We start from the raw sequence: 18,430 nt of genomic DNA on the forward strand, positions 1-18,430 counted from the left end.
GAGTCTGTGCCCAGCCTCTCCCAGCCACTTGCTGTGAGGCAGCCTTTGGCTAAGGTTCGCATCCTTACCTGATGCATATCTTTCCTTTAATGCTATTGTTATTTGCTTTCCCTGCAAGAAACTATAGATTACTAAGCATCGTCATTTTGGTTCCTGTGCCCTGGTTTATACAAATAAATTTTATTTTTTAACGTTGACCTCTAGTTAGCAAACTTTTATATTCATTTAGCCACTCTGTAATTCATCTGTAGATTCTTCTACGTTTCTAAAATACATAATTATAAATTCTTACACTTTCATTTCTTTCCTGTTTCACTGTCTACAAGTTTCAGTATGGTGAACAGTATCTAAATATACCTGAAATGTTTAAACATTCATCACCAAGTATAAAGGAAGTTACCTTTTATTCCTAGCTTTTCACGGGGTTTTTTTTTCTTTACAGAAATAGGTATTGAATTTTGTCAAAGGCCTTTTATTCATCAAACTAATTGTTTTTTGGTTTTCATTGTGAACCAACTAAAAAGCTACAAAATTAATTATAATCATGGGCTTAGCTGAACCGGTTTTTTGTTTTTGTTTTTGTTTTTGTTTTGAGGAAGATTAGCCCTGAGCTAACGTCTGCTGCCAATCCTCCTCTTTTTGCTGAGGAAGACTGGCCCTGAGCTAACATCCATGCCCATCTTCCTCTACTTTATATGTGGGACGCCTACCACAGCATGGCTTGCCAAGTGGTGTGTAGGTCTGCACCCGGGATCCAAACCTGTGAACCCCAGGCCGCCAGAGCATAACGTGCGAACTTAACTGCTGCACCACCAGGCCAGCCCTGAACGGCAGTTTTCAAGCATGATGTTCCCAGTGTCATTCATGTGAATATGTTGTCTTAATTTCCATGAGATGCATGAGTTATTTTGATAGGGTATTGCTAGTTCATTTATGACACCATGACAGTATGGCTAGGAACCTGAGAGGCTGAGTTTGAGGTCTGATGCCTAAGGTCTCTGAATGACTGAAGTTTCCCTTCTTCCACGGAAACAGTGCTCTTCATTCTGGGGGTCTGTCTGGGCCTCTCTCCAACCCCGCCATGTCACTGTCCTACCTGACTGTGGGAGCCTTTCAAGAGAAGGAATCTCTTTGTACTTACTTCACTGTACTTCGACCCAAGAGCACAGACTTTGCCTTCCTTCATTGCCCTTAACTGAACTGGGTTGATCCATTTCAGTGGATTTAACACATGCCTCAGAAGCACACAATAGTCCCAGGTGATTGACTCCTGAGCATTTCTATCATGTTCTTGTAACAAGTGTCTCAGTCATATATTTTGTGCCCACGAGAGCACAGACTATACTTAGCCTCCAATTACATTTCTTTTTCTCAGCTAATCAGTGGGGCCTGTGGGTATGGAACTGACTGGCAAGGACCCCAGCACCTTGGTCCTCATTGTTGGGATTGCTGGGATTCTGTGTAGTCCAGTCCTGAATAAGGAACTGAAGAAACCACCACAGGTTTGCAGAAGCCCTGGGCCTCTCATGAGACAGTCTCAGGCCTACATCCCTCTGCCTGGGGACCTGGAACAGCATGTCAAGTCCTAGAGATGAGCAGACCAGAGACTGAGGTTTCAGGAAGCATTTATGGAGTGCCTGGTGTGGGACTCTGGTTGAAGCCAAGAGGCAGTCTGGCCAAGGGTTTGCCCAGTCTCAGGGGCCAGGAGGTCTTGGGCCTGACAACCCCCCCCCCAAGCACAGCCAAGGCTAAAGAAATTTACCTGAAATAGAGTCTTTATTTGCCAAAGTCCATGGAATAAGCTCCAGGGCAGAGTGGGTCCTCCTTGCCTAGGAAGGCATCGGGCCCTGCTCGGTGAGCAGCTCTGGGTCGTTCTCCTCACTGACTCCGAGGGGCTTGGGATTGGCCTGCAGGAGGTCAGGGTCTGAAGTAGGAGTCTCCATGCATCTGTGCCCACACCCTCCCTGGGGCCTGCCCCTCCCCACCCCACCCCTGCCGGCCTCTGTACCTTTGCCTCAGCTGTACCTCTGTGGGAACAGCCTTCCCCCCAGACAATCCTCTGAGGACTCCTCGGGCCCCCTCTGCCTTCCCGCCCCCAGGTCTTTTCATGAGCTGTCTCCATTCCCTGCACCCAGGGCTCACAGCTTCTCCAGGGCCAACTGCTTCCTCTTGCTTGCTCTGGGCTCCAGCAGGAACCTGCACCCCAAGCTTTTCCAGCTCTTCCTTCAGCCTGGACACAAAGAGGTGGGAAGAAGAGGGACACGAGGGTGTGAAGAGACCAAGAGGCTTGAAAGGGAGCAGAGACTCCCTCAGTCACCTTCCCCTTGGGGACTGAGAGGAGGGTGGCTGCATGCCCACCTCTGCCTCTGCTGCTGCAGCTGCTGGCACTTCTGCTGCAGCTGCTCGTGGCGCTGGGCAGCAGCCTCCAGGAGCCGCTGGGCATTCCTGTTCTCCTCCTCAAAGAGATGTCTGAGGGTGGGGCCACCAGTGCCGGCAGCTCCCTCCCTCCGCCCCATTCCGCCCCCCTCCCCAGTCTTACACTGCAGCTGCTGCCTCCTGGCTGCGGAGGAAAAGCCCCTCAGTGATGGCTGAGCAGCCCCTGGCCCCAAACTGGGAGCACAGGCGATGCTTCACATCCTCCAGCTTTGCCTCCACCAGCTTCTCTGTGGCAGGAAGGGACAAGTGGGCAGGGGAGGGGACGGGAGGGGAGGACGGGGCAGGGCCTCCCCATTCTCCAGGCCTCACCTTCTTTGAGCAACTGCTCCTTGCTGCTGTCCAGGGCGCCAATCTCCCGGGCCAGATGCTCTGGCCTCTGAGGGGGTAGAAAGGAGGTGCATCCACATCTCCTGGCTTCCCACCATGCACCTCAGAGAAGCCGACCTGGATCTGGTCTTTACTCAGCACACCTCACTTCCTACTACTCTGGCCCTCCATGGTGCCAAGCAGGGTCCAGCCTCAGGGCCTTTGCACTGGCCATCCCCTCCACCTGGACCTGTTTCACCCCAGATACCTGTGGTGCTGTGCTGGAGAGGCTCATGAGGTGGTTAATGTTCAGGAATTTTGCAAGCTTTGAAGTCAGCCCTGGGTCAAGTATTTACCACAGGGGATCCTGCAAACACTACAAATCAGGGTCGTTCTCTGGAGAATCAGTTACCAGCCCAGCACTACGGCTTCTCCTCTTCCCTCTGTGTGGCCTCCTCCCTGAGCCCTTCCATCCTGAAATTCATTTTCTCTGCCTATTTTCCTGTTTGGCACCTGGGATAACCAGGTGCCAAAGCACTGGCCTGCTTGTTCCCCACTGAATGCCCAGTGCCTGTGATGGCCGCAAACACATCCATGGAGCTCCTCGATGGATGACCCCTCCTTGGTTCATCCTGACTACTGAAGGGCCTTGGGAGGGTGGCAGGGATGGACGGGCAGGCCAGCAAAGAGGATGACACTGGGTGGCAGTGAGGGTGATGACGGAGGATTGAGCTGAGGGTGATTTTGACATATGGCCACCAGGCCTTGCTCAGGAACTGGGTGTGGCAGTTGAGGAGGAGGAGGCCTGGAGGATGACCCTGAGTTTGGGCCTGATGCTGCCAGGGAACATGTGGAAGGTGGGAGGAGTGGCTTTGAATGACTCACGTGGAATTCCCAGAGATCCTTGTGCTGGCCCATCAGATCCTCTAGCTGTTCCTCAAAATTCAACCTGGGGTCCAACCACACAGGCTCAGGGCCCACAGGCTGAGACACCCCTCCCCAACCTGGCCCAGGCCAGAGGACTTCATGCACAGACGTGGGGGGGCTTGCCCACGCGCTTTGCTCTGCCCGGAGCACCGTCACCAGCTTGACCCTCCAAGCCTCAGCTCAGCCAGCTCCTCTTCTAACCCCCCATCCCGGATACTACCCCCGCCCTTAACCCACCCCAGCCCCTAGGCCTCGGGCATCGGGCTTTACCTCAGCTGCCTCTGTTTGTTCTTCTCTTCCTCGATCTGGGAGTTCAGGGAAGAAATTCGCTCCTTGCACTCTTGCAGCATGGTTTGCTTCCTGGGAAGATGCAAGGCATCTCAGTCATGTTCTCTGAATGTCTCCCCAGGAGGCGACTGGCGTGACGCTTCTGCCTCCTTCTCTTGAGGTCTGTTTTAGCCTTCTGGATTGAGGTCCTTCTCTATAACTTCACGGGGGAGAGCATGAGCACATGCCCACTGGATATATTGTTGTGAGGATTAGGGAGACCAATGCAGACGTGGTCCAGTGTACAAGCATACACACATATTAATCTCATCTGAATTTCCCACAGTTCCAACCTTGGTATGGCAGGGCTTGAGGCCCCTGGTCACAAAATGACCTAAATAACCATTGAAGAGGTGGAGAGAGGGATGCACAAATAGGTGAATGGAAGGATAATGAACGAATGGAGAGATACCGGGTGGACAGATGGTTGGCCTGATGCCTTAATGAAGGGACAGATGAACAGATGAACAAATAGACAGTCAAGGAGTGTGTGGGAAGAACAAGACACAGAATCAAAACCAGCTGAAGGAATTGAATTGACAGTCTAGCAAATGAAGGATTATCCCACTGAGTGAGAGAGTATCCTTAACACTATGCCTACTGCTGGAGCCAAGGTGGGAAGACACTCATCTGGCCTCTCCATTTACAGAGGAAGAATATGAGAGCTGTGGGTCTAAGACTGACTTCCTTTACATTCTCTACTCTGCCAGAGGGCAGGGGGAGGGCAGAGCAAGGCCCAAATGGAAGCTCTTACCTCTGTGCCTCCCCTTCCTTCTCCTGGCAGTGGAGCCGAAGGATCCTCAGGGTCTCTGTAAGGAGAGGAAACGAGGGCCCCGTGAGAGCCCATCAAGGCATTAGGTTTGGGCAGAGGTAATAGGGCTAGATCCTGTGGGGGTCTCATGGACACCTGATGGGACTTTGTCATTTACTGCAAGTCTGGTGGAAGCCACAGGAGGGATGCAAACTGATTTAGGCTTCAAAAGGCTTCAGCTGCTATGGAGAGAGTGGGTTTCTGCAGGGTGGCAAAGGCGAAAGCCCGGATATAGAGTAGCTGCAATCACCTTGCTTCTTGCTCAAGATCTCTTTCATGCGTACTTTCTCTCCACTCACTGGAAAACACAGTAAACACGTTTAGGCATCAGGGACCACCCACTGCACCCTCAGGGACTGGGCTTGCCCACAGTCACATGGGTGGTTTGGTACAGCCCTACCCCCAACCCCAAATGTGGACCACTTGAGGTGATTCCCCTCCTGTCTTGTGCCCACACTCCCTGACATTGATAAAGGGCGGCTGTGAGGACCCTACAGAATGCCAGTGCATTCATATGAAGGGGAGAGAAAAAATGAACACATCACATGAAATGGGATAACGAGTGTGAAGAAATAGCAGTAAGGGGTGTGTGACCAAGTGGGGGTGGGGTGCTGTCTTTAGATAGGATGATTGGGGAAGGTCTCTCTGAGAAAGGGACATTCGAGATGAGAGCTGAATGATATGAGGCAACAAGAACCTTTATTACCTGGGAGGAACAACCTAGCGAAGGCCCTGAGGTCGGGTATGCTTAAAGGGTGTTTTGGGAACACTCCCAGCCACAAAACAGGAGACGGGGAGATTGGTAGGACCCAAGGCCAGAGAGAAGGCAGAGGCCCTTGGCCACAGCAAGGATGCTGAGTGGTCACCTCTGGGTGACCCCTGGCATGCTTACATGAGTCCAGTTCCTTCTGCAGTGCCTCCCAGACAGTCCGGGCCTCTCCCAGCTCCTCACTGGCTTTCTTTTTTGCTGTGTCAAACAGCAGAATGACAGATGTTGTGTAAGTGTGGCCTCCAGCTGCACTATTCCTTGCAAACAGTGACATTTCACATTTTCACAAACCTAGAGGGGCCCAGAATTTACAGAACAGGAAACAAGCCTTCCAGAGCCCAAGCCCTTCTTGTTGAGTCCAGTTGGCAGCAGGGCCAGGTTAATGGACACGTGACTACAGCAGTTGCATTAGATGGATCTGTGCTTGGTTTAATGCTCTGCTGTTGCTATCATGAAATATTTAGTAATGTTCGAATGAGGGGCCCTGCATTTGCACTTTGTACTGGGCCCTGCAAATCACGTAGCTGGTTTTGGTTGACTAGCCAAAGTCCCTAAACTCACCTTGCTGAACCTCGTTAATCCGGTTAATCAGGACTTCCACCCTGGGCTCTAGGCTTCCCACTGCAGGGAGGAAAGGAGGTTTAGTAGAGATGACAGGGCAGGCAGAAGTGGGTGGGGGCCCTCCAGGGACTCATATTCCGGTAGGGAAGACGAGGAACAGATAAGGATACCAAGTCAGGTTATGGTAACTGTAGCCAAGAGAAATAGAGGGGGCAGGGATTAAAGAGTGAAGGAGTAGGATGTACTTCTTTAGACATGGGAACCTCCTGAGGGCCCCAAATCAAGTGAGGGGGGCAGGCTCTGCAGCTCCCTGGGTGAGGATGGAGGTAATCAGTGCAAAGGCCTGCCCTGAGGTGGAAATGGCTGGAAGGAGCCTGGTGAGCAAGCAGAGAGCAGCAGAGATGAGATGGAGCGAGGGGAAGTGAAGGTGAAAACCGCGACTTAACTGAGTGCAACAGGCGCCAAATGGGCGGCCAGCAAAGGGGCTGCAACTGGGTTTTAGGAAAATGTTCTGCCTTCTATCTCCTTATACTTTTAATTTTGAATCATGAGGTCATATTTTTACTTCAAAGAATTAAGTTTTAAAAGCAAGAGAGAGTGAATGCGTTAATTTCTCAAGGTTGTGAACTGTGGGGCCTGGAATTGAATCTACTTCTGCTTGACCCCAAACCTCAGGCTAAGCCTCAGTTACAGAGAAGACATGTGACCTTTCTGCAACTTCTTCACCAATTCCATCAAGTCTTCAATTTTCTGTGCGGACTTGGTCTGCCCTGTGGAGACAAAATCAAACATTTCAGAATACTATAGGAGTGGGAGGCCTGAGGGAGGAGCCAACAACCTTGGGCTGGGAGGGACACGGGCTGAGGGCAGGCGTCCAGCCAGAGTGGTGCCCCTGCTCCTTGTCATGAGGTGGACACTGCATGAGAGATGAAGCCGGCCCCTTCATGGTCAGCTTTTCCTAAAGTGTGAAATGACACCACAGATTTCCCCTTAATAAAACTATGGGCAAGGGAAGTGGTACACTCTCACTGCTGATACTGTTCAAGGTTGGGTCAGAGCTTGTGATGTAATAATGACAGCAAACAAGCGAGGGGTATAAAAAACTAGAAACAAAGAGTCAAAAATCACTATAACTGGCAGATGGCAAAATTAACTAGAAAGTTCTAGAGACTCTGATTTTTTAAAAATAAGGAACAGTAAGAAAATTTAATAAGATGTCTTGTTTAAACAAATATAAACACAAATAGTTTTCCTATATACAATTGTTATTCTGAAGCCTCTTAGTAAAACATCTTATATTTACTTGTTTTTAATCGCTATAGGCACTTATTTTTAACCCCCTAAGGAATTAGTAGATCTAGGCAATGATTACTGTCACTAACAACACAATAAAGATACCTGGACATTATGAGCCACATGATGTAAAACTATAATACAGAATTCCTTTTTTTTTTTTTTTTTGAGGAAGATTAGCCCTGAGCTAACTGCTGCCAATCCTCCTCTTTTTGCTGAGGAAGACTGGCCCTGAGCTAACATCCACAGCCATCTTCCTCTACTTTATATGTGGGATGCCTACCACAGCATGGCTTTTGCCAAGCGGCGCCATGTCCACACCTGGGATCCGAACCGGTGAAACCTGGGCTGCCGAAGCGGAACGTGTGCACTTAAACACTGCACCACTGAGCCAGCCCCTACAATACAGGATTCTTGCCAAAAAATGACATGAATACTTATTAAGGCTCTCTATCAAATACCAGTTCAGAGGAAATACAGGGACAGAGGAACATGTTAAATGGCACATGGGGATGCAGTTAACAGCATCCAGACTGGGAAACTTCACAGGAAAACAACCCAGTTTCTTTAACAAATAAATTTCGGAAAAGGGAGAAAAGAAGACTCTTACAGACCCAAAGAGTCATATTAAAGAGACATATCAACCAATCTCAAGAAATGGACTCTATCTGAATCTTGATTCAAACAAATGCACGTTAAAAAATATTGATGACAAATATATATATATATATATTGATGACAAAATCAGGGAAATTTCAAGATTGACTACACATTTGATAAAACAAAGGAATTATTATAGCTATTATTCAGATGGGACAATGCTATTATGGTTACTTTTTTGAAAAGAGTACTTATCTTTTAGATATCTTTTAGAGGTATACATAGAAATATTTATGGATGATCTGCTATGATGCCTGGGATGGTTCAAAATGAAATAGGGGAGTGGATGGTAGGGAGTCCGTGAGGATAAAAAGGAAACAAGATTGGCCAAGAGCTGATAATTGGGCTGAAAGATGAAAGATGGGCTCATGCAGTAACAATACTTTCTTCTCAACTTTTGTATACGCATAAATTTTCCCATAATGAAAAGTCATAAGGTACGGCAGAATGCAAAAGCAGTAAATATCTGTTAACAAGTAATACTTTGTTAACAAAAAAATTCAAGGCACAAAGCAGCTTCTGTGGTAAGAACCCCCTACTTTTTACTTTTAAAATAATTTCAAATTTACTTAAAAGTTGCAGAAATAGGACACACAGCTCCCATAGGCCCTTCACAAAGACCCCCCATTTGCTAGCATTTCTGAACCTTGAGAATGAGTTGCAGACACAATGCTTCATTACCCCATAATACTCGTGTGAAGTTCTGAAGTATAAGAACATTTCTCCTACATAGTAACCACAGTACAACACTTAAAAAAGAGAGAATAACACTGCTAGATATTAACATCTGATCCTCAAATGGCATTTAAAAAATGTCCCCTCCTTTCTCTTTTACATTTTAAAGTTCTACAGTTAGTAACTACAGAGTCCTAGTAAAAAAATCAAATAAGATTAAAAACGTCCCTTCACCTCCGCATTCCCCTCGAAATCCAAATCCCTTCCCCAGAGTCGTCAATTAGGAAAGCAGCCTCCAGACATCTTTCTGTGCACCCTATACTGTGCTATAATTATCATTTTCCCATCTTGCTTTTCTCTCATAAAAATATCTTTTGAAGATCATGCTGTGTGAGTATAAATATATCTAGCAATTTAAAAGTTGACTTAATTTAAATGAACTTTAATTACATTTCCTCCTCATTTTAGAAATCCAGTGTACAGGTACTTCCCAGTGTGCATGAGCATACCTGGATTTTCTCCCCATGTGTTCCTACCGCCATCTAGGCTCCAGTGACTACTCCATCCTTGTGTCTATGTGTTTTGTGTGATCCCCTAAGGTGACTGAAAAACAGTAAAAGCAATTTAAATGCTGAAAATCCCGCCAGATAGACTACTGCAAGGCCTTGAACCACTAGTCTTGCTATCAACTCAGTATGCGAGAGTCTGTGTCTCCAGCGTCACTAACACTAGACAGCTGCCCCCTTTTTAAATAAGCTGATGGTTCATTGTTGGCTGCTATAGAATGAATGTTTGTGTCCCCCCCAAATTCCTATGTTGAAATCCTAGTGCCTGATGTGATGATATTAGGGGGTGGGGCCTTGGGGAGGTGATCAGGTCACGAGGGTGGAGCCCTCGTGAATGGGATTAGTTCCCTTATAAAAGGGACCCCGGAGGCCTCCCTTGCCCTTCCTGCCACAGCAAGAAGATAGTCATCTTGGAATGAGGAAGCTGGCCGTCACCAGGCACCGAATCTGCAGGCACCTTTGTCTTGGGCCTGCAGCCTCCAGAACTGCGAGAAATAAACTTCTGTAGCTCATAAGCCACCCAGGCTGTGGTATTCCCGCTAGGGCCGCCCGAATGACTGAGACACTAGTAATGCTGATGAAATTAAGACTGACTAAACCTTTGCCTAAATATGCTGGCTTATTTCAGGAACTGGAAGCAGTGGTGGCCAGAGCAGGTGCTTGATAAAAGGGATATCTATGCATCTGTCCCATTTTCTTTGTCCTTGGCCAAGGGCTGTCCCTGGGTGCCATACCCTGCCCCAAGCAAGCTTTCTGTTCGAAGCTTAGCTCAGTGTTCAAACCTTCATTTTGTGAGACATCGTGGAGCACCTGGCCTGCACCAAGGTGGCGTTGCCGCAGGCAGGCCTGAGGGGGCGACCCGGACACTGCAGGTGCAGCGCGCACGGGGGGCCCGGGAGCGGGGTCGCCAGCCGGGGTCCGCAGGCACTAGCCCCTCCCGCGGTGCCCGACCCTTCCGCGGAGGTTTGACAGTCCCCTGAATGGCGCAGGAACACGTCCCGGGGGGTGGACGCGGCCGGGAGACTTCTCATCTTCTCTGCGCTGGGCTCTCATTTCGGAACTTCCGTAAACCGACTCGAGCCGCCGCCCCGTCCCGCGAGCTGCGGGGCCACGCGGCAGGCCAGCGCCACGATGACCGCCTGCATCCCAGTCTCGGAAACAAAATCGTCGGCAAGAGCCACGCTGGGGCCACGGGTCGTGCGACGAGCACGATGGGACCTTCCCTGAGGCGGGAGACCCGGAGACGCCCCTTCTCCTCCCTGAGGGAGGCCTGCGGGGACTCTCGGACCACACGGACGGGGTGACCCCGGCCACTTCCCGCCTGACCCGGAGCAGAGGCCAGGCGCGGCCCAGGCGAGCGAGCCCACAGGCGGCGGCGCGGGAGTCACCGGCTCCGCTGAGCGGCTGAGACCGTCCCTCCGAGGCGACGGCCGTCCCCCCCACGGCCGCCCGACCCCGAGGAAGAGGCCGCCCGCCCGGGCCCCCGCCGCCCCCGCCACAGCCCAGCCCCAGCCCTACCTCCGGCCTGCTCAGCCCGCTCCGCGGCTCCCGCGGGCTCCACGCCCGAGGCCCCCGGCAGCCCCGCCATCTCCTCTCAGCTCGCGGCGCCTGCGTTTGGCGCCTCCGCGAGGATTGGATGAACCCGCGCCAGGGGCGGGGCGTCCTGCAGCGCGCCTGCGCAGTGCGCTCCGCCTAACCTCGAGAGCCACAGCCGGGCTAACGGTTCGGGCAAGCGCTAGTGCGCATGCTTAAAGCCGTTGGGTCCCTGTTCAGGGTAGAGGAAGCCAGGGCCGCGTGCAGTGTTCCAAGCTTGCAATTGGCCAGTTGAGGAGTACGTGACCTGCGCCTGTGTAGAGGCCTCAGGGGCCATCTTCACTTGACGCCGCGGGCTTTGCGGCCAGTGCGCCTGTGCCGAGTGCTGGGGAGCCAAGTTGAAGCCGCGCCTCTGCCCGTGTTCCTCACTGCTCGCCCAGGAGCGTTTCCGGTTCACCCACGACTCCACGTAAGCGTTCTGGAGCCAGGCTGAGTGTGTTGGCCCCTCCTGACTAATGTTGGTGGGCTCTTCTCGGCTGGATGCAGAGAGTGCAAAGAGAGAGCAGCTCCTCACAGTCTCACACAACGGTGTCTCTAAATACTGATGAAAAAGAACCATGTGCATTGAAGGACAAGCTTATAGGACCATAGAAAGAGATGAAAGGAGAGGCAGTGTGGCCCCACACAAGCTTCACCAGGTTGTGAATTCAGTCTATCATTATTTTATATATGTAGGTTATCTGCCTTTCTCCTGAAAAGTTTTTTCGTGGAGGTACCTTACGTGTCTGCTATCGGGAGAGGTGTATGCCCGCTCCCATGACGAGTCCCTTTTGAGACTTGTTTTATTTTGTTGAGACGAAGTCTCTCAGTGGGAGCCGTTTCTGAGACTGACAGCAGCAGGCCCGTCGCTGTGTGCAGTGGGAGCAGTACTTGTTCCTGACGTGAATGGGATTGGTACTCATTCTGGGAGTGACGGGAGTGGCATTCATCCCTGACACGGGCAGGGGAGTCATTCCTGAGAGCGAGTCTGCTGTTCTGCAGAGAACTGGGATATACTGGTATTATTTAATGAGTATCTAATTATTGCTTATTCCCTGTTAATGTAATTAGTAATTATTCTCTGGTAATAATTCTCTGCTTCCTCATCAGTATGCATTAATTTATGATCTGGCCTTTCTGAATTAAAAGACAGCATGTGTTGCTTTTAAGAAATGTCTCCTTTATGTTTTTAGACTAATAAAATATTTTACACTTGTACATGACAAGCTAGTTCCGAAGGCACAAAATTGAGCTAGTATCTAAATCACCAAATTCAGGTCTGTGCGGAAATGCAGGTGTAATTCCCAGCTAAGCTATCGTCTTTCACAGGTTAACCCCTGCCTCTCGAAATGAAAACAATCCCCTGCTGCTTACAACCAGCCTTCTCCAACAACCTAGAATTAAATTCGTGTGGTTTCAGGCTTTTGTGTGTAAGACATTCTTCATCATGCCCGTGGATATACCCATCATTTCAATTCAAGCTACATATTTCCAACATAAAGATCCATTCCTTCCAGCAAAAACACCTGATGTGAAGGCATTCAGCCCTCTCATTTTTGTTTGGATTAACTTGTTTCTGACTTCTTACGTAGAACAAATTTGAGCCTCGGAAAGTCGTCCCAATTGTACACAGAGCACTCCTTTGCCCATCACTTGGACTCACAAATTGTTAATATTTTCCCACATTTTCTTGATTTCTCATTCCATAACCCCCAATGTATCTACACATTTTGAAGGATTTTTGCTGAATAGTTGGAGCATTATTTGAAGACATCTAGATGATTCTCCTAAACACTCCAGCGCATATCTCCTAGTAACCAGGACATTCTCCTACGCAGCCCGACTCTCCCAGGCGACTTCTCTTCTCCGGGATCCATCCCAACATCTGGCATCGAGTTGCGCCTCCCCTCCCTGTGGTCCTCAAGCTGGTGAGTCCCTCCTTCTCCTCTTTCATTACACTGACATATCTGAAAAGTCCAGCATGGTGGTTTTGCCTAATTCCCCCCAATATGGAGTGGTTGCGTGCTTCTTCCTGATGAGTTCCCAAATGAACAGTTAGGGCAGGAACACTGCAGAGGTGGCCTTGGGTTCTTCTCAGGCGCTAGGAAGCAACAGGACAGGATTCCCTCAGTGGTGATGCTGATGTTGCACATTTGGTTGGAGGGATGTCTGCCAGGTTTATCTGCTTACAAGTGCTTATCTGCTTACAAATGTATATAATAAGTATGCATGGTAAATATCACCTGTGGGATGTATTTAGAGAGTGTGTGTTTATCTTACCCAGCAATCGCTCACCCAGTGGTGGGTGAGTGTGGGTGTGCAGGGGGCTTGTGCAGGGATGTGCAGGAATGAAGAGCACTTCCCTCGTCAGGGGAGGGGTCACCGCACTCAGACCTGAAAGCAGAGACCTGCAGGCGTGGATGTCCACACATCAGCCTGGAGGACCCATCTCGTCACATGACACGAGGGAAAGCTATCGTTTCAAAAATTCGGCATCTTTTCCTTTCACTAAAGTTAGAACTAAATTTGCCTGTTTTACTGTTTGTCCCTCATGTATCCAAGGTCTTCTCTCCAAGTTTATTTCTTCCTACACATTCCAGTTATTAAATTCTATATAAGCAAAGCTTTTTCATGATACTTCAGTTGATGACTGGTGAAATGGTTCATATGAAAGAATCAATTCAAACCGTCAAATAAAAATCAAAAACTCTTTTGAAGTTTAACAACTTTTTAAGTCACCATATGTCTCTCAGGAATATGAATTCAATCAATATAGGCAAGGAAAGCATTTAACTACAGGAGAGATAATAGATTACAAAGTCTCTGAGAACTTTCACGCTTGCCTTACATGTCATGATAAGTCTTGTTTACTTAAGCAAGTAGCAATAAGGCAGAGAGGAATTCCGCTTCTGCCTAGGGGCAGAGAGAGGGGAAGGGCTTTGCTCCCATCCTGACAACAGCAATGCTGGATAAACTACAGAATCACCGCAAGTCCACCCAAGACCCAAGGTGACAAGGAAAGCAGGTGGCCAGAGATCTGAGACAGGCCAGCCCTCCAAGAGGGTGAGAGGCAACACCCACATCATGGAAGTGGTGAGAAGATGAGCTGAAAGGTTTACTCGGGTCACAGACCACATGGGCCACAGGAGAGTTTAGAAACCCTGGGAGCCACACACAGGGGGTCCTGCAGCCACTCTGGGCTCTTCTACCAAGACTCAAATGGGCACCAGTACCACCTTGGGGCATGCAGGGCTGGGGACACATCCACTGGGGAGACGCCCAATGGCCCAACCCCTCTTCTTCCCTGGGAACATCTGCTGGAGAAGGAAAGCTGTTACTGATACCAAAGGGTCGGTTCCCTAAGGAGATTAATTCCAAATATGTGTGTAACAACAGAGCTTCTGACAGCATGGAGCAAAAACAAGGACTGATGGAGGCAGAGGCAAGTCGGTTACAGCTGGAGCTCTCAGCACTCTATCTGTAATCAATACAGCAACTAGATAGAAAACCAGCAAGGGTGGAGACGAAGCAAGGAACACTGTCAGCCAACTGGAACTCCTGATCTGAAGGACATTTCTAGAACAATCCACCACCAACAGCAGGATGCGCTTCCTCTAAGTGCGCTGGATCCACTCCCAGGATACACCATGCTCACTGCCATAAAACAAATCTGAGCAAATTTTACAAAGTTGAAATTATACAACGTATGTTCTCTAATCACGACAGAATTAAACTGGAAACTGGTAAACGAAAGAAATCTGGAAAATCCTCAAATGTTTGGAAATTAAATGACCCACTTCTCAATAACCCACGAGTCAAAGAGGAAGCGAGAGGGAATAGAGAGCATCTCAGAGGAGGGAACCTGAGGACACAGGCACCTTGCTGCTCAGAGGAGCATCTCTGCACCCACCACTTACAGCAGAAAGCACACAAAGTCAGTTATTGAAGATTCCACCCTAAAAACTAGTAAAAGAGAAGAAACTAAACCCAGAGCGCCAGAAAAGAAGAATCAACAGAGAGAAGAACAGGGGGCGGCCACGTGGCTGAGTGGGTGGTTGTGCGCTCTACTTCGTTGGCCCAGGGTTTCGCCGGTTTGGATCCTGGGCACGGACCTAGCACTGCCCCATCAGGCCATGCTGAGGCGGCGTCCCACGTGGCACAATCAGAAGAACGTACAAGTAGAATATACAACTACGTACTGTGCGGCTTTGGGGAGAAGGAGAAAAAAAAAATTTAAAAATTGGCTCGGCTAGTTCAGGTGCCAGTCTTTAAAAAAACAAAGAGAACAGAAATCAACTAAATTGAAATAGAAAAGTAGAGAAAAACAGTGAAACTGAAAGCTGATTTTTTCCTAAAGATCAATTGAGTTGATAAGTGTCTAGCCAGACTGATAATGAAAATAAAAGAGAGAAGAGGCAAATTAACAATATCAAGATTGAAAGAAGTTTTACTAGATATTTTATGGGGGTTTTCAGATGAAATAGGGCACAACCAGGTAAATTTTAACTTCAGATAACAACATATATGGGACAAACTCACGCTGACAAATACTTGTTTTTGTACCTGAAGTTCAAATCATCATCATCATCATCATTATTATTATACTTAGTCTGGCAACCCTACCTATTATGGACCTTTAAAGGACAGTAAGTTAATATTATGAAAACTTTATACCAATACATTTGATAACTTAGACAAAATGTACAGATTCCCTGAAAGACACAAACCTTCAAAGCCCTCTCATAAAGAAACAGATTCTGTCTTATATTTATTAGAGTGACTGAGTTTGTGCTTTAAATCCTTTCAACTAAGATATTCATGGTCAATGTGGTTTCACTGGAAAACTCTACTAAATAACCATAGAAGAAAGAAAACCGATGCTTAAGAAATTCTTCCAGAAAACAGAAAAGGAAGGAAGATTTCCAATTTATGGGGCCAGCATTACCCTGATTAAAAAAAAAAAACCAGACAAATACATTATAAGAAAAGAAAATTACAGAGATATATCCTCATAAAGACAATTGCAAAATCTTTAATAAAATATTAGCAAATAAAACCTGATAACATACAAGAAAGATATGACCAAGTGAGGTTTATCCTGAGATGTAAGGTTGGTTTTTAATTCATCATATTAACGCACTAAAAAAGAGAAATAACATGATTATTTTGAAATGTAAAGAAAAAGCATTTGACAAAATTCAATATCCATTCATGAAAAAAACATGCAAAGTAGAAAGAAAAGGGACGTTTCTTAACCTGAAGAAGGGCATCCATGAAGCCCCACAGCTGACCTCCCATGCTGTGGTGCCGGACCAGGACCACGAAGGACGTCTGTCTCACTCTTCCTTGTGAGCATCGTACGAGGAGGTCCTAGCTGGTACAACACGGCAAAAGAAAGGAATAGCAGCAGCCCAGGGTTTTGCCGGCTTGGATCCTTGGTGCAGACATGGCACCGCTCATCAGGCTATGCTGGGGCAGCACACAGCACACACAGCACAGCCAGGAGGACCTACAACTAGAATATACAGCTATGTACTGGGGGGCTTTGGGGAGAAGAAGAAGAAGGAAAAAAGGGAAGATTGTCAACAGATGTTAGCTCAGGTGCCTATCTTTGAAAAAATAACCAAATAAAAAATTAGTAGTAGAACTAACAAGTGATTTTGGCAAGTTTGCAGGATACAAGGTAGAGAAATAAAAATTAACTGTAATTCTATATAGTATCAACAAACAAGGTGAAATTGAAATTTAAGAATATGATTTCCAATCGTACCAAAAATACCTTGAAATACTTAGGTATAAATGTTAATAAAAATATGTACAAGGTCTGTATGCAAAAACTGCAAAACACTGATAAAGGATAACAAACAAAACCTACACAAATAGAGATGTTTGTTCATGGATTAGAATTCTCTATATGTTTAAGACGTCAATTCTCCCCAGATTGATGTCCAGACCCAGCACAATCACCATAAACATACGAGCAGGATTTTCTTGTAGAAATTGACAAATTGATCTAAATTGACACGACAAAGCAGAGGACCTACAACTGCCAAAATGGTTTTCAAAAAGAAGAAAGTAGGACTGACCCTACCTGATTTCAAATCTTACGATGCAGCCACAGGCGCCAGTCTGTGTGGTGCTGGCAATGGATAGACACATAAGGCAATGGGAGAAAACCGAAGGTCCGCAGACAGACCAGCGCAGACAGGGTGACTGGTTTCCAACAGCGGCTCCCGGGGCCGGTCCACGCTCTTCTCCAGGGCGGGACTTGGACAAAAAACTGCTACGGAGGAGGCGGCATCCGAGGACCGGGCCCGGTCCCCACCGCCAGAGCCGGTCGACTCGGAAGACCAGTGGGGAAAAGGCCAGCCCGGCGGCCGAGCCCGTCGCGCCCTCCACGGGCCTCCCCCGCAAGGCCCCGGCCGGTCGCCCACCTCCGGAGCGGGGCGCGGAAAGGGGATCGGCGACGCGGAAGGCCCGACCACCGGGCCGCCCTCGGGACGACGGCCGGGCACGGGACGAGCTCCCTCGCCCGTTCCCCCGCGGCGGCCCCCCACCCCCTCCCGGGGACGGAGGGGCACCGGCGGCTGCTGGTCGACCCGTCCGGGAGGCCCCACACCCCGGCCGGCACCGGGCGGCGCGGCGACAGCCACCTCCCTCAGTAGCCTGCACCTCCAATCTCCGGCGAGCGGGCGTCGCGCTCACGCCCCGGCGCCACCGGGCCAGATCCCGCCAGCGACGCCGGCCTCCCGGGACTCTGCCTCGGTCACCGCGGCCGAGTCCCGTCCCTTGGCCCGCGTCGCCGGAGCTCCGGAGGAAAGAGACGATATAAAAGCGGCCGCCAGGTGGCACCCGGCGACCGGCGACCGCCTCAGCGGGACGGAGCCGGAGCGCGGGCCCGCCGGGGAGCACAGCCGGGCCGCCGGGCCGCCCGATCCCATCCCGGCGCCCCCTCGGACCCAGCCTCCCGGCCCAGTGCGACCCCGGGGCGTCCGCCCGCGGGCTCCCGGCCGCCAAGGCGCAGCCCCAGCCGCAGGAGGGGGACCCGGAAAAGGTTTCTCGGGCGCTCACCGGGAAGGGGACGAGGAGAGTTCCCCCAGAGAGGCCAGGGGGCGGCCCGGGCCGGGCTGGGCCGGTGCGGCCGGGAGGCCGCCGCTTCCCGGAGCGGCCGGAGCGCCCCCGGGGCTCCCGGGAGGACTTAGAAAATCAGGGCGGGCGGGGACGGTCAAACCGAAACCAGGCACGTCATCCGAGAAGGACCGTGATGACGGGAGGAGGAAAGCTTTCCAGCCCAGCGGGTCTGTCGAAGGCAGGCGGAGAGTCTACCCGCTGAAACTGACGAAGATGGGCAAAAGAAGCTAGCTCAGGCGCGGACATTTAAGGAAATAAAAAAAAAAAAAGCACGAGGGCGTGGAGAACTGGGGAAAAATCAACACTGAGAAATCTACCCTCTGAAACTGACGAAAATGGGCAACAGTGGCTAGCTCAGGTGGCAATGTTTAAGCAGAAAACACACACACACACACA

The 18,430-nt window shown here is 49.6% G+C and overlaps 1 protein-coding gene across 8 annotated transcripts; it reads right to left on the minus strand.

Annotated features, from left to right (window-relative positions):
* Positions 1 to 1,768: 1,768 nt before the first annotated feature.
* Positions 1,769 to 18,089, minus strand: SYCE1 (synaptonemal complex central element protein 1). Of its 8 annotated transcripts, XM_046655330.1 has the most exons (15): positions 16,995 to 17,126; positions 16,160 to 16,418; positions 15,973 to 16,042; positions 6,845 to 6,907; positions 6,138 to 6,197; positions 5,700 to 5,774; positions 5,058 to 5,105; positions 4,751 to 4,805; positions 3,940 to 4,029; positions 3,628 to 3,691; positions 2,746 to 2,812; positions 2,540 to 2,663; positions 2,359 to 2,469; positions 2,143 to 2,230; positions 1,769 to 1,907 (listed from the first exon to the last, which is right to left on the minus strand). In XM_046655330.1, the coding sequence occupies exons 4-15, from the start codon at positions 6,870 to 6,872 to the stop codon at positions 1,830 to 1,832; spliced, it is 888 nt and encodes a 295-aa protein (XP_046511286.1). In that variant the 5' UTR covers positions 6,873 to 6,907; positions 15,973 to 16,042; positions 16,160 to 16,418; positions 16,995 to 17,126; the 3' UTR covers positions 1,769 to 1,829. The 8 variants fall into 8 exon arrangements, 7 of the variants coding, with proteins under 7 accessions (XP_046511286.1, XP_046511284.1, XP_046511283.1 ...); XM_046655328.1 differs by lacking the exon at positions 15,973 to 16,042 and having other exon boundaries at positions 16,160 to 16,446; positions 16,995 to 17,132; XM_046655327.1 differs by lacking the exon at positions 15,973 to 16,042.
* Between the last annotated feature and the right edge of the window lie 341 nt (positions 18,090 to 18,430).

This window comes from Equus quagga, chromosome 2, assembly GCF_021613505.1.
Source record: "Equus quagga isolate Etosha38 chromosome 2, UCLA_HA_Equagga_1.0, whole genome shotgun sequence".
In the NCBI taxonomy this organism is placed as follows: domain Eukaryota; kingdom Metazoa; phylum Chordata; class Mammalia; order Perissodactyla; family Equidae; genus Equus; species Equus quagga.